The sequence below is a fragment of the Olea europaea genome, chromosome 10 (genome assembly GCF_002742605.1).
Source record: "Olea europaea var. sylvestris chromosome 10, O_europaea_v1, whole genome shotgun sequence".
In the NCBI taxonomy this organism is placed as follows: Eukaryota; Viridiplantae; Streptophyta; class Magnoliopsida; order Lamiales; family Oleaceae; genus Olea; species Olea europaea.
The window spans coordinates 41,038,105-41,052,663 of record NC_036246.1 but is presented as its reverse complement, the minus strand read 5'-3'; the positions used below and the strand labels follow the sequence as shown (position 1 = coordinate 41,052,663).

At 32.6% G+C, this 14,559-nt stretch overlaps 1 protein-coding gene across 1 annotated transcript; it reads left to right on the top strand.

Moving 5' to 3' along the window:
* Positions 1-1,018: 1,018 nt before the first annotated feature.
* Positions 1,019-1,486, top strand: LOC111400667. The gene is made up of 2 exons (XM_023028061.1): positions 1,019-1,127; positions 1,179-1,486. The coding sequence occupies exons 1-2, from the start codon at positions 1,019-1,021 to the stop codon at positions 1,484-1,486; spliced, it is 417 nt and encodes a 138-aa protein (XP_022883829.1).
* The last annotated feature ends 13,073 nt before the right edge of the window (positions 1,487-14,559 follow it).

Sequence of the window (14,559 nt, the reverse complement as noted above, 5' to 3'; positions counted from 1 at the left end):
CTTATGACAAAGAAGGATGCTAAGCCGAGATTGATCCGTTGGATATTGTTGTTGCAAGAATTCGATATTGAGATCAAGGATAAGAAGGGCAGTGAAAATGTGGTAGCCGACCACCTATCAAGATTGGAACGGGATGAACCTGAGATGTCGGTTGACATCAATGAAATCTTTCCAGATGAGCAAATTTTTGGAGTAGAAATAGTCCCATGGTACGCTGATATCGTTAACTACCTTGCTAAGTCCATCCCGCCATCAGAGTATTCTAGCCATCAAAGAAAGAAGTTCTTCGCAGAGCTGAAGTATTACTTTTGGAAGGATCCCATTCTCTACAGAAGAGGCACAGATTAGATAATCAGAAGATGTATTCCTGAAGATGAAGTACCTAAGATTCTAGAACATTGTCACTCTTCTGCATATGCTGGGCATTTTGGAGCTTCAAAGACTGCTGCAAAGATACTACAGGCGGGTTTCTATTAGCCTACTTTATTCAGAGGCACGTTCGAGTATGTGAAGAGATGCGATAAATGTCAACGAATCGAAAATATCTCAAGAAGAAATGAGATGCCACTAAATTACATCTTGGAGGTTGAAATATTTGATGTATGGGGAATAGATTTCATGGGACATTTTCCCCCATCGTACTCAAATCAATATATCTTGGTGGTCGTTGACTATGTCTCTAAGTGGGTAGAAGCTGTTGCATTGCCTACTAACGACGCGAAAGTGGGAGTTCTTGAAGAAGTACATATTTACAAGATATGGTACACCGAGAGCAATAATAAGTGATGGGGGCAAACACTTCTTAAATCGTCAATTAGAGCAGCTGTTGAACAAATATGGGGTGAAACATAAAGTAGCAACTCCATATCATCCACAAACCAATGGGCAAGTTGAAGTTTCGAACAGGCAGTTAAAGAGAATACTGGAAGTTACAGTGAACTCATCCCGAAAAGATTGGTCTAAGAAGCTTGATGATGCACTGTGGGCTTACAGAACAGCATTTAAGACACCAATAGGAATGTCTCCATACCGCCTGATTTTTGGGAAAGCGTGTCATCTACCATTGGAGTTGGAGCATCGAGCATATTGGTCTATGAAACAGTTGAATATGGATCTCAAAGCTGCTGGTGAAAAACGACTGCTGCAACTTAATGAATTGGATGAGATGAGAATGGAAGCTTATGAGAACTCAAAGTTGATCAAGGAGCGCACCAAGAGATGGCATGATTTAAACATTCAGAGTCGAGAGTTTGAAGTTGGCCAGAAAGTGTTATTGTACGATTCTAGACTCAAACTCTTCCCAGGAAAGCTAAGAACAAGGTGGTTGGGTCCCTATACCATAACTAAGGTGATGCAATATGGGGCTATTGAAGTGAGTCACGGGACCAAATGCACTTTCATCGTCAATGGGCAAAGACTGAAACATTATTGGGGCTGTAATTTCCCTAAGCAGAAGTCCACTGTACAACTCAACAACCCAACGTGAAGAAGATAAAGGAAAGTCGAGCTATCGACTATAAACTAGCGCTGGGTGGAAGGCAACCCACTGTATCCTTCAATTTATTTTACTGCATTTGTTTAGGAATTTGTTTACATTTCATATTTTTATTAGGTCATTGATCATTCACGCATGATAGTCTAGGCACTACACATTTATAGTTGCATGAGTCGGGGTTAAAGAAAGTGTTTTGGGTGTTTGAGTGTGAAGTAATGAATTTTGTGGTTCAATGTCGTTCGTTTTATTTTTCGAGATATAAAAAAAAATTGGAATATGTAGAGTCGAGTCAATTTTGAATTTGAAAACCAATGTAGGGGGATTTTTAAAATTCATAGTGTGTTTGGGGTTAAAATTATAAGTTTGTTTTTTTAATTAAAAAAAATTTTGGGTTTTGTCCATGCGGCCGCATGGACAAGGGGTCTATGCGGTCGCATGGACCCTAACCAAAAGTAAATGGCGGAAAACCAAGTACACCATGCGGCCACATGGTGTCTAAGTGACGGGTTTTAAACCTATCACTTCCAAATCCACCCCAAACCCTCCCCAAAACACCTCCACACGAGCACATGCCTCTCCCTCCCTCCAAATCCACCTTCACACACAACATCAATCACCAACACTCTTGCACATCTTCACCCTAACCCCACATTATTCCCAACATTGGCATATATTATCAAGAATTTTGGAGCAAATCTTTTACCTTCCTTTCACAAAGATCTCAAGGTAAGAAATTGAATTTCTATGCAAAGTTTAAAGTTCTTCTTTGATTTCATTACATTTTCGAATTGGGTAAGTGGTGAATTGTGATTAAATTGTGATTTGTGGACTAGCCCTAAGTGTAAATCAAAAACAAAGTGAGGCGTACTAGATGAGAAATCTCATTGAATTTCATTGGAAAACGTTTGCCTCACATATATGTGCACATAACCACATAAATTGCTAAGCCATGTCAACTCACGTCACTAACTTCGTCCATGTATTTTCCTAACCAAACGACCTCCGATTGTAGTGAAATTTGGATATATGCTAGACCACAATGAGTACTTTCATATGCCCGGACCTTGTCCAGGGAAATTTTAATATTTCTCGATGATGCTTGGAGCTGAAGTTGGTCACTTAATCATGGGTCGAATTTTCAAAAAGTGCATAATAGAGCCATAGTTTTGAGTTTTTCTCATTAATGCAATATTGATGTTACATTAACTTTCATGTGTTGAATATTGAACACATTTTGAAGAAAGTTTGGGGGATTTGTGCATGACAATGATATTCTTTATCGTTTTCTTATTTCAAGAACTTGATGCACTTCGTTCCTTAATTGTGTAGGATGCCGCCGAAGAGAACATCAAAAGGTAAAGAAAAAGTTGGTTCATCCTCTGACAAAGCCCGCACCAGAAAGGTAATAGGAGGTGTGTGAAGATTTCGTGATGCAGAAACATTAGCTCGATATGAGAACATAATACGCCATTGGGGCATGATACCAGAGAGACAGGTCTGGTTAGATGATTTCCGTGGTTTTGAGTTGACAAATCTGATACAAATTTGTGGATGGGAGAAGATTGTAGAAAAGCCACACCCGATTTATGAAAGTATAGTCCGCGAATTTTATGCAAACTTCAATAGTGAAATTGAGACACCGGGTTCTGAACACTTACACCAAACGTGGGTGTGAGGTAAGTGGATAATGTTCTCCCCAGCCATCATTCATGATTCTACAATCTTAATTTGGACAATGTGGTCCAGATTCCCACTCAATTCAATTGGAATGAAGTGGCGGAGGTTCTCTTGGGAGGAGAGAATGCTTTGCCCCTACCCACTGCAGAGTGGCATCAAATTGAGCTTACTCCCTCCATAGCCATCCTTTGGGTCTTCATGTGCCATAATATCGAACCCACATCGCATCTGACAACTTTCACGGATTAGACTACTGGGTTCATATATCATTTAGTCCAGGGATGCAAAGTTGATTTGGCTACTCTTATTTTTGACCAGATACAAAATTTGGGAACCTGGGGAGATAGACGGTCTTCGATGATTTTCCCTAGTTTGATTAGCGGGATATGTCTTGCCGCCAGTGTTACAGTTGAGGCAGGGAAGATGCCTGAGAAATCCAGCCCATTGATAATGCTCACCACATTTGAAGCTCAGGAACGAGCTAGGGTAAGGAAGAAAGAACAAGACAGACTTGAGCAGCAGAGATAAAATACGCAGGAAGAAGGACAAGCTGCTGAAGATTTACACTTACCACAATCCCAGCCACAACCAGTTGAGATGGACTCGCAACTACTTCGACAGATATTTGCCACAGCCACTGGAACTAGCAGGGATATACAAAATCTCCAGCAGAGGTTCGAGACGATGACCACCACTGTTGAAAAAGTGCAGAAAGATCTCTACTCCTCCCGAGACTACACAAAAGGTGCTTTGAGTGAAGCCACATCTGCAAGAAGGGAAGTAGAGACTATGAATGGTAGGTTCAACATGTACGTTGAGAAAATGGATGGCATACAGTAGCGTGTGAACGAAACTTGGGATCGCTTGGGAAATATGGAAAATAGTCTTCAAGCCATTCAGACCGAGCAAGCACAGCAGTCTGAGTTGCTGAGACAAGTCCTATCTCGCCTCCCACCTCCTCCTGAAGATGATGCTGCGGGTCCCAACTTCACACTACAGCCACCGAATTGATCAGGAGAGTTTTGTTAATCTCTTATTGTCAAGTTGTGTCCATGTTTTAAATTCTGCCATTTTAACTTTACATTTTATATTGAGGACAATGTATTGTATAAGTTTGGGGGATGGTAGCATAATTTCAAACAAGTATTCGGCATGTAATTATTTTGCATATTCACAATCCATCGTTAATTTTGACATGTTTTTACATGATGCATGTTTGATGAGTGAATCTTTATGAACGTTTGCATGCTTGTGTGGGTTTGGTAGCCTTGCCGGCTATGATGTGATTATTGGACATGTATAAGCTAGAAACTGTGGATTTAGTGCAGGATTTAATTTGCTAATATTTGTTGATGCGTTGCTTGACACTCTTTTGCACGCCACTCATGTCACGTGTTAAGTTATTGATTGAAATTTTAGAATAAATTAGGAGAAAACTAGAATAACCCTTTATGACATTAACCCGTAATATCACTTTAAGATAGTTTGGAGATGATTGAGCCATTGTAGGAAAACATGGAGATAAGTGGGGGCTCCGTGTATGAAATTATAATGTGTGGATCGTTTAAACCCGGAAGGTGAGAAATAGGTGAAAGCTTTAAATGAGGATGGTTTTAGAAGTCAAATGTCTAGAAAAACAAAGAAGGGGCATAAAGTAAAAGATGAAAAATTATCACTTCTCTCAAAAAGCCTTTATGACTCGAGCAAGTAAGTCTGTAAGGATTTAAAATCTGATGCCCTAATACCAACTGATTTGGGAGTCATCGGTTTAAAGCTCGTTACATAGGTCATATAGAAAGCAAGAAAAAGGAGAATTGATAAAAAGTCATCTTATCAAGCCTTTATAACTCGAGTGAATAAGACTGCAAGGGTTTAAAATCTGGTGCCCTAAAGCCAACTGGTTTGGGAGTCATCGTCTAAAGCTCGTTACATGAGTTATATAGAAAGCAAATGAGAAGATGACACAAAAAAAAGCTCTCATTGGACATTTGGTTGATAGAATTATAACCTCAATGCGAGGCAAGTAGCTTAGTTTAATCCTAAAGGTTGAAGCAATCAAAATAAGGAGAGTCTCTACTTGTTGATATGTGAACTTGTAATGGTAAAATCTATCCAAACTAAGAGAGGATAAGGATTAGAATTGTTTAAACTCCTAACCTTAGAATACACCCTGGGGAAATTGTGTGAAAAGAATACATTTGGGGATTGTATATTTCTCGAGTGACGTAATGATAAAATTTGACCACTATGGGTCTGGGATAAACTAATCATAAGCTTGATATATTGGCATGAGTTCACACACACACGTTGAGTATTGCATTTGATGAGTAAAGGTTGATTCAAATCTCGCACTCTTGATATTGTTTCTATTATTACTAAGTCCAATCCTAAGACACGGCAAGCTATTAAGCCATGTTTGTTTAGCATTAAATCACTACATTGTTTGATGACAAACAATAGTTTAAGTTTGGGGGATTTGATAAGTGTGTTTTTACACACTTATTTAGCTCACAAATATGACGTAAACATGGATAAAGTAGTTGAATTGTAACTTAATCTAGTTAAATTCATGCAATCTAGGTGTTTCTATGGAAAAGATGAAATTTAGAAGAAAAGAGCCGAAAAAGGACCAAAACAGAACAAAGCGATAATTCGGGACCAAAGGTGCAAATATTGGAAAGTTGAGCTAAGTGCAGAACTAGAATGAAAATATACCAAGTATGAGATTGAGGACGATACAAGACGATCGGAGGAAGAAAGAAGTAACATTGGATTGAATTGAAGAAAAGTGAAAAATGAAGGACTAAATTGCAATTAATCAAAAGATGAGCCGAGCAAATGATCAAGGAATCGATTGACCCAAACATCAATTAGGAGTCAATATTTGATAGTGGAACAAAGGAAAGAAAGAAAAGAGATCAAGAAAAGAGAAAACAGAGTTCAGGGACCAAAATGGCAAGGTTGTAAAGTTACAACCTTGAGGCCGCATGTAACTATACCATGCGGCCGCACATGATCTAGCAGGGATTTTTTTTGGCTGAAAATTTGAACCATGCGGCCGCATGGCTTTAAGTTCGAAAAAAATCTGAACTTCCGTTTTTAATTGAAACTCTTTCGGGGTTCCGTGAGGACATGATATAAAAGACAAAATTCATTAGAAATAGGGCAGAACGTCCAGGGAGAAGAAGAATACAACTTTTGGAGGCAAGGAACACGAACTTGAAGTCGATTTCACAAGGATTCAAGCGGGTTTTCAAGGTTTTATTCAAGAATTCAAGATTTCAAGAATTTTCATACGGGTGCTATTCTTTCTATTTATTAATTTCGGTTTTTCTGTAATTATGAATCTTCTAGGCTAGGTTTTCAATTACTAGGTGATCGATGAACCGTTGTTTGTTATTTTAATTCCATATTTCATAAATTTAATATAAAGACTCGTTTGGATAATTTCATTGATTTACATGCATTAATTTTCTTCCGCAATTAGTGGTCAATGATTGTGTGAGTGTTGGTGACTTATTTCTTACATTCGAGACAAGTGGAATAGGTTCGATAAGGTGTAAACTAACATAGGGTCCGATAGGGGATAGAGATATACCCCTATGCTTTATGCAATTCTTTAATTGTTCACAAAACCACATGCATTCTTGTATATTTGCATCATCCATAGAGATATAGGCTGGTGGTGTGCAGGAATAGGTCTAATATATATCGAGAGAATATATTGGATATAATTAGGAATATTGAATTGGCAAATTTTCATCGGGCCATTAATTTTATGAAATTAGGGTTTTTATAACTTCAATTGGGGATTCGTGATCTTAGTGACTTTAGTTTGATTCATTTCCATAAATTAGCTTTTAAATTTGCTTAATTTCATTTACTTGAGTGTTTGAGTCATTTAATTAGAGAAATTTTGAAATTAGGGTTTCCAATTGAGAAATTAGGGTTTCTTAATTGAAATTAGGGCTTTTTGCATTTAGACCATATTTTCACTCAATTAGATTCGGTTAAGGCTAGATTATATAGAATTGAACTACTCAATCTCTGAGGGACGATATTCAGACTTTTTAAAATCCACTTTATTATTTGTTACGAACCATACACTTGCGGTAGTTTTAAATCGAAAGAATTGTTTCATGAACAGATACTATAAAAGATTGATTTTTATCAAATAATGGGATGCATGTATTGAATTTCAGAATCCACCTATTAATCTCTATTTCCAATTCTCGACTTTTGTAAATTAGTGTTCTTCAAATGTTGATGACAATAGATAATTCATTAATATCATTTTTTTTTCCAAAATATATTAAATATTTCCTAATCACAACCCGGTCATATTCCTAGTTCGAGTTCATATACAAAAAAAGCATTCAATCACATGGTTATACTATATATTGCACATACCATAAAAGTTATTCCTAATACCTATTGTCCGTATGTCATATATGCAATGTTCTAGCCTATTCTGAGTCTTCAAACACTACAATAAGTAATTAAGTGTCTAACTAGTGATCAAGCAATGAAATAAGCATGCATAAGTGATCAAAAACACAAGAATTCACTAAAATACCTAATCTTTGAATTAAAAACAGCAATTAATAGCTTTCATCATTCATCCAATACAAAAGAAGTTTTGCCTAGCATTATGATATTCAAGTTACACAAAAAGATATGGAAAGACATCACCCCAAGTAAAGAAATAGATGAAGAACTCAAAAACTTGACTTTTTGCATGAAAATCTTCAATTTGAGCCTAGAATCTTCAAATCTTGTTGGAGAATTCTTCTTCCTGGTTGTTAGCCTCTCTTCAGTTATAAAATAATGGTTCATCACATTCTGGACCTTGTTTAGGTTATAAAGATGTCAAAGATATCATCTAATGACTTGTCGATTCAAGAAAAGGAAACAAAATATGTTTTCTCGAATTTCTTCATGGCGCGTGCCTAATATAGTGTAAGGTGTGCATTTAGAAGACCAAAAAATAGGTTCAGTCAGCCATGGTAAGGGTTAAGGAGCACACCTAGTACAAACCAAAGTGTGTGCATCCTCGTGTGGGGTTTCGTCTCTGAGCAGTCGTTAGTATTTTTGTTATATCTTTCTCTTTCTATATTTGATTTAGGCGATTCAACTTACATTGGAAAAGATAACTCGAAAAGCTACAATTCCTCTATAAACCAAATTGTACTTTACCATCTATAACGCCTGAAAATTTTTAGAATAAAATTTATTTATTCTATATTTATATTTTAAAATTGAGTGATTAAAGTGAAATATGTTTTAAATTTTTATATTTTTGTGTCAAATAATTAGATTTTAATAGAGCGAGTTTTAATATATTAATATTGGACTCTTTTTGTAGCTCATAATTAGAAGTCTTTAATTAGAGAGAAAGTTATTTTTAATAAGATTACGTCAAGTTAGAATCGATTAAAGGAAAACAAGAATAAATAGAATTTTAATTAATTAATAATCCTAAGTCAATCCCTTTCTCGCTGCAACGTGTTTATTTGATAATGGGAAATTTCTAATCCTACATTTATTAAACTTCGCTAACAGTTATTCAATTGAATTAAAATAGTTTATCTCTGGTGAGCAGGAAAACATCTATAAATCTTCCCTTATTACGGACTTCTAGCAGACAATTTTTGAGGCCATAAATCAATATGCAAATTTGCCCATCAAGCCAATTTTTTTTTTTCATAAACCAAAATATTCCTTTTTCACCAATTCATCTTTGAAAATATTTTGGAAATCAAAATATTATCCATCAACTGAACGCGATAGCAAAGAGATTTAGGAAAAGTTTTGGAACGTTTATTCGTTATTCTTTTCAAAAATTTGTTGGATCTAACGAGATAAAATACTTATGTACAGTAGTATTTTTTTTACACTTTTATGTATTCAATTAAATATACATGAATTGCTAGTAGACTATCGGGGTTCTTTAATAAGATATATGAAATCCTACAGGAATTTAAGATAACTTCAGATGAGTGTGTCGCCCGATCATCGATATACTCCATAAAAAAAGAGTGGTATGAGGTTTTATTTATTGTTATATAATTGTGAATGGAAACTCTACGTATTTTATTGAGTATTTTTAAATACTTACTCTTAATATAATTTTTACAGGTTAATATGGGTCAATTGAAACTGTGGCGGGATGGTGACGCAGACTACCAATAAAATCCGAAAATGAAAAGCATTAAATTTTTTAGATTTTGTCTTTAAATTCATTAGTTAGTTAAATTTGTTTTAATGTCATGTTATTTAGTTAGTTAGTTGAATATATTTTTTAAGATATAATTTTCTAAGTTTAGCTTAAATTTTTGGATATTTTTGTATATTGTTTTTAAAGAAATTTATTTTTATCGTTCCATATTTAAAACAAATAAAAGTGAGTTTTGGTGACACTTAAAAGTTTATCAAAATTTGGGGTATTACACCATCACCATTTGAGATAAACCCAGCATTAACACAATTTGTTGATGAAGAAGTTGACTGTAAAAATGGATCAGACGTCTCACTAAGAGCACTGGAAAGAATTTTTCTAGAAACAAAGTTCCCACCAATTTCGTCTTTCTCAGAGTTTATTAAAAGAAGAAATGCCAAGGAAAAGAAATTGACTATTTCTAAAAGTCAATGTTAGAATGTGAGTTTGTGATTGTGGCTCTAACTTATGGGCATCTTGGTTATTACTTGTACCAGATTATAGTCTTGTGCGTATAAATGGCCTTGCCATTTGTTTTCTTATTACCATTTTGGGAAAGATATATGCTCTACAACAACCCAAAATTTTAGAACTCAAAACCTCTCTTACAATGGATAAAATGTCAAAATCGTGTCGTTTTTGCGGTAAATGGTAAGTTTATTAGTGAATGACAATTGTACTATTGCATCCCTAGAAATTATTACCGTTGTATTCATGTTTCTTCCATTTATAGGGCTTTGATTTTTAATAAAATACATAAAAGTCTATTGACACTTATCCTCTCTTCTCTTTTTTCTCTTTTCATAACACGTTATCAGCATGATAGTTTAATTTTTCAAAGTTTAGTGAATTTAGTAATTTTCAATAAGCATAAATATTTATCATGTATACCAAAATTAATTTAATGACATATGAATTTTTCTACATACATATACATCAAAACGAGACTACTTCTTCTTCTATACTTTTTTTGCTTGTATGCAAATCTATAATGATTATTTCATTATATGCATAATGATTACTTTATCATATTTGCATATTTATACATGAAGTCAATTCACGTGCATGTTTGGAAGATTATTTTATTTATACATTTTTTGTAACTAATTTTTCTATGTAAATTTATATCATGACTATATGATAATTAAATATTTTTAGATGCTCGTCTATAAACTTTAAATTAATAATTTATCATGTTGTTGCTCTTGAAATAACACAACATTATAATTAATATTTCAGAAGAATATTATACTTACTGCTCTTGAAAAGCGTAATATTATTTTCAATATTCCAAAAGAATAGTGATTTATTGCTTTTGAAGAAGCAATAATAAAATATAACGTACTCTTGAAATAGCACATATCCCGAATAATATATATCTCATTATGTTCCTGAAGAAACACAAATTAAACAACTCAATACTAGGTTATAATTTTTTTTGAGAAAACAATAACTAATTTTCTATATTAATAATATTTAAGAAGAATATTAATTCATTGCTCTTGAACAGCATGAATTATAATTTTCAATATTTCAGAAGAATATTGACATATTGCTTTTGAAAATCAAAATTAAAGATAATGTGCTCTCGAAGTAGCACATTTTCAAAGAATATATCATTTTGAATTCATATTTATCGCTGAAGGAAAGCGTGTAACTAATTTCATGAGAACATTGATTAGTTTAACTATTTGAATGATATATGATTATATAATTTTTAATCATATTCTTCGAAATTAAATCATCAAATTATATTCTATATTGAACTAGAAGTTCAATTTGACTTTATCGTTTGACATAACCAATTGGATTATCACTAAATTAATAATGATGCGAAATTAAAAATTCAAATAAATATTCAATAAAGAACCGGAAGATTTTTCAATTCAATCCTATATGATATTGTTGTTTTTCATGAAAAATTTTCATTAAACATCACTAGGTAAAATAGGGACTGGATTTTCTACACTTCTGAAAATTAATTAGGGTGATAAATAGGGCCCTATCATCCTCCATGGTTATCATTTAAATATTATTTGTATCTAATAGATTTGATACATATATTAGATGATCACATGATGTTTGTGAAATTATTTCTCAAATTTTAAATAATGAACATAATTTTTAGATTATGCCCTTGTTTGAGCCCCATTTTTGTGAGGAAAATGAATTTTTGAATAATGTATTGAGGGGAAATGTGTGGTTAAAAAATAAGAAAAAGTTTTTGATTTGCGTATAATATTATTTTATTGAAAAATTTGTGGTTGAAATGATGACAAATCACTATTGAAAAATGTATTTTGGTTGAAAAATGGGGCTCAAACAAGGGCTATATAATCAAGACTGTGTCTTGTTAATACTAATGGGTACAAATCTCATCATTTTAATAAATGTTAATTGGGATGTCAATAAATGATTTAACATTATTGTTTGTTAAATGCTTTCAATTAATTTAATTGAGAATAGAATATTTCTCATTTTTATTCAGGAAATTCTATTGTGCATCATGCCAAAATCATAGTTCTCCCTATTATAATTATCTTATGATCAGAGCCTAATTTTTCATCTAATTATTTTGATATTGTAGCATGTGTAAAATTGATTCACCACAATATATTGAGATGAAAAATAAAGAATGCTGAGAATAAATATATAGTTTGAACCCATAGCCCAAAATAGCGATACTTTATAATGCTAGAAAAATTATAGTTAATTTGATTTGACAATTATTCCAGCATTAGGGAGATAAATTAAAAAGTTAAAAATAATGTATAAATGCATCATCATCTAAATTCTCGCAAAATATCATTCAAATTAGAAGTTCGAAATATAATTTATTTATATGCATTTACTAATCAAAGAGATAAATAATATTTCACACATCAGTTTTAAATGCTCTAACACAAATTAATGTTCTATGAAGATAATTTGTTAGCATTATATTTAATATATCTATTACACATCTGAAACGTGATGGTGTTCGATTCTAATACAAAAAATCTTCAAACGAAAATGGAACAGTTAGCAAAGATTGTCTCATTAAGGAAGCATATACTTTTGATGAGTATTTGACATAACAAATTATAAAACCTCAGAAAATATTCAGGTATCTAAAATAATGAAATTTGAAATATCTCAATAAGTTATGTCATTATGGAAAAAGAAATAGAATCGAAAAAAATTGTGGACAACAATTTGCACATGATATACTACATCATATAACGAGAAATCAAAATAAATGCTTCAAAATATATTGATCGAAGTAATAATTAATCAAATAAAATGAACGCATGCGGTAATCGTTTTAGCGTATATTTATTGAATGAATGTTATAAAAATAACGATATCTACCCCCAGCGTTTTCATAAAGAAAATAAATATTAGATCTGCAATTGTGGTAGATTATGTTGATGATTTAAATATAATTGAAACTCCCAAAGAGTTCAACAAAACTACTGATTATTGAAAAATGAATTTGAGATAAAAGATTTGGAAAAAAATCAAATTTTGTTTTGAGTTACAGATTGAACACTTACCAGAATAATTAATTGTTCGGCAATCTATATATACAGAAAAAGTCTTAAAACGTTTTTATATGAATAAAGTACATTAATTGACATCACTTATGGTTGTTCAATAACTTGATGTGAAAAAAATCTATTTCTTCTACTCGAAAATGGAGAAAAGATTATTAGTCCTAAAGTACCACATTTTGTTGCAATTGGAGCATTAACTTATCTTGCAAATTGAACTCAACCTGACATAGTTTTTTTTTCTATAAATCTCCTTATAAGATATAACTCTACACTTACTCACAGATATTGTAATGGTGTTAAACATATTTTTCATTATGTAAAGGGTACTATTTATTTGGGATTATTTTATGGAAAAATTGCAATAGCGGTCCTCAACCTTTTCAATTTTTGCAGACTTTACTTTAACTTTCATTTTGTGCCAACGAAAATCCTTAATCTTTTAAAAATATGCAGTATATGTCCAACTGGATGGAAACCGTCCATTTAACTGTTAGTTAACTAAAGAATTGACATTGACCACAATTTTGACTAACTTTATTCAACAAAGTCCTATTCATTTTTTCTGCAATATCATTTAGTTGGGGTGTATGTGTTATAGTTCTATGTATTAAAATGCTATGCAATTTGCAAAAGTCATTAAACTCTTAATAGCAAAATTCTAGCCCATTGTCTGTTCTTAAAGCTTTAATTTTCAAATCAATTTGATTTTCAATTTGTGTTTTTCAATCTTTAAATATAGTAAATGTTTCATCTTTTGTTTTCAATAGAAAAACCCAAATTTTCCTTGAAAAATTATCAATAATCAACACTTAATACTTATAACCAGACAAATTAGTACGTAAATATTCTAGAATTTGCTTAGATTTATGAGTGCTAGTGGAAAAAAGGTAACTTAAATTGTTTTTCCAATCAAACATTGTTCATAATTAGACAATTCACCAATATTTGATATTCCAAAAACACCTTTATTTTGAAAAGCTTTTAAACCTTTCAACCCAATGTGACCAAGTCTACAATGCCATAATTTTGCAAAATTAAATTCATCATCTAAAACTGCTGCCGATAAACCCAATAAAGGTTTCGCATTTATAAAGTATAAATCATGTCTCATTGGGATAAAAGTGATTAAATAACTACCCCTAAAATTTTTTATCTGTCATTGACCTAATTTTATATCAAACTCCATATCATCCAACATTCCTAGAGACCCAAGGTTTTTTTCTAATTCAAGAACAAATATGGCACCCTTTAAAAGTAGAATTCGGCCATTTTCCAAAATCAATTTTATTATTCCAATGCCTCTTACTTTATAGGTCATATTATTTTCCATGATAACTTGGGCTTCTTTAGTTTGTTCAAAATCCAAGAAAAAATTGTTTTTCTTAGGGCACATGTTAAAAGAGCAACCTGAGTCAATAATCCATTCTTAACAATTATCAAAGCGTTGCTTATTATAGGACGTAATAGCATTATCCTTAATTGTTTTCTTTCTTTTCAAATCATTTTACTTTTTGTAACAATCTTTAACAAAATGACCCAACCCACCATAATAATAACATTTCTTTCCCTTGGCTTTAGTCTTGAATTTCATTTTATCATTATTTCTCTTTCTAGGGTCATTAGGAAATTTTGAA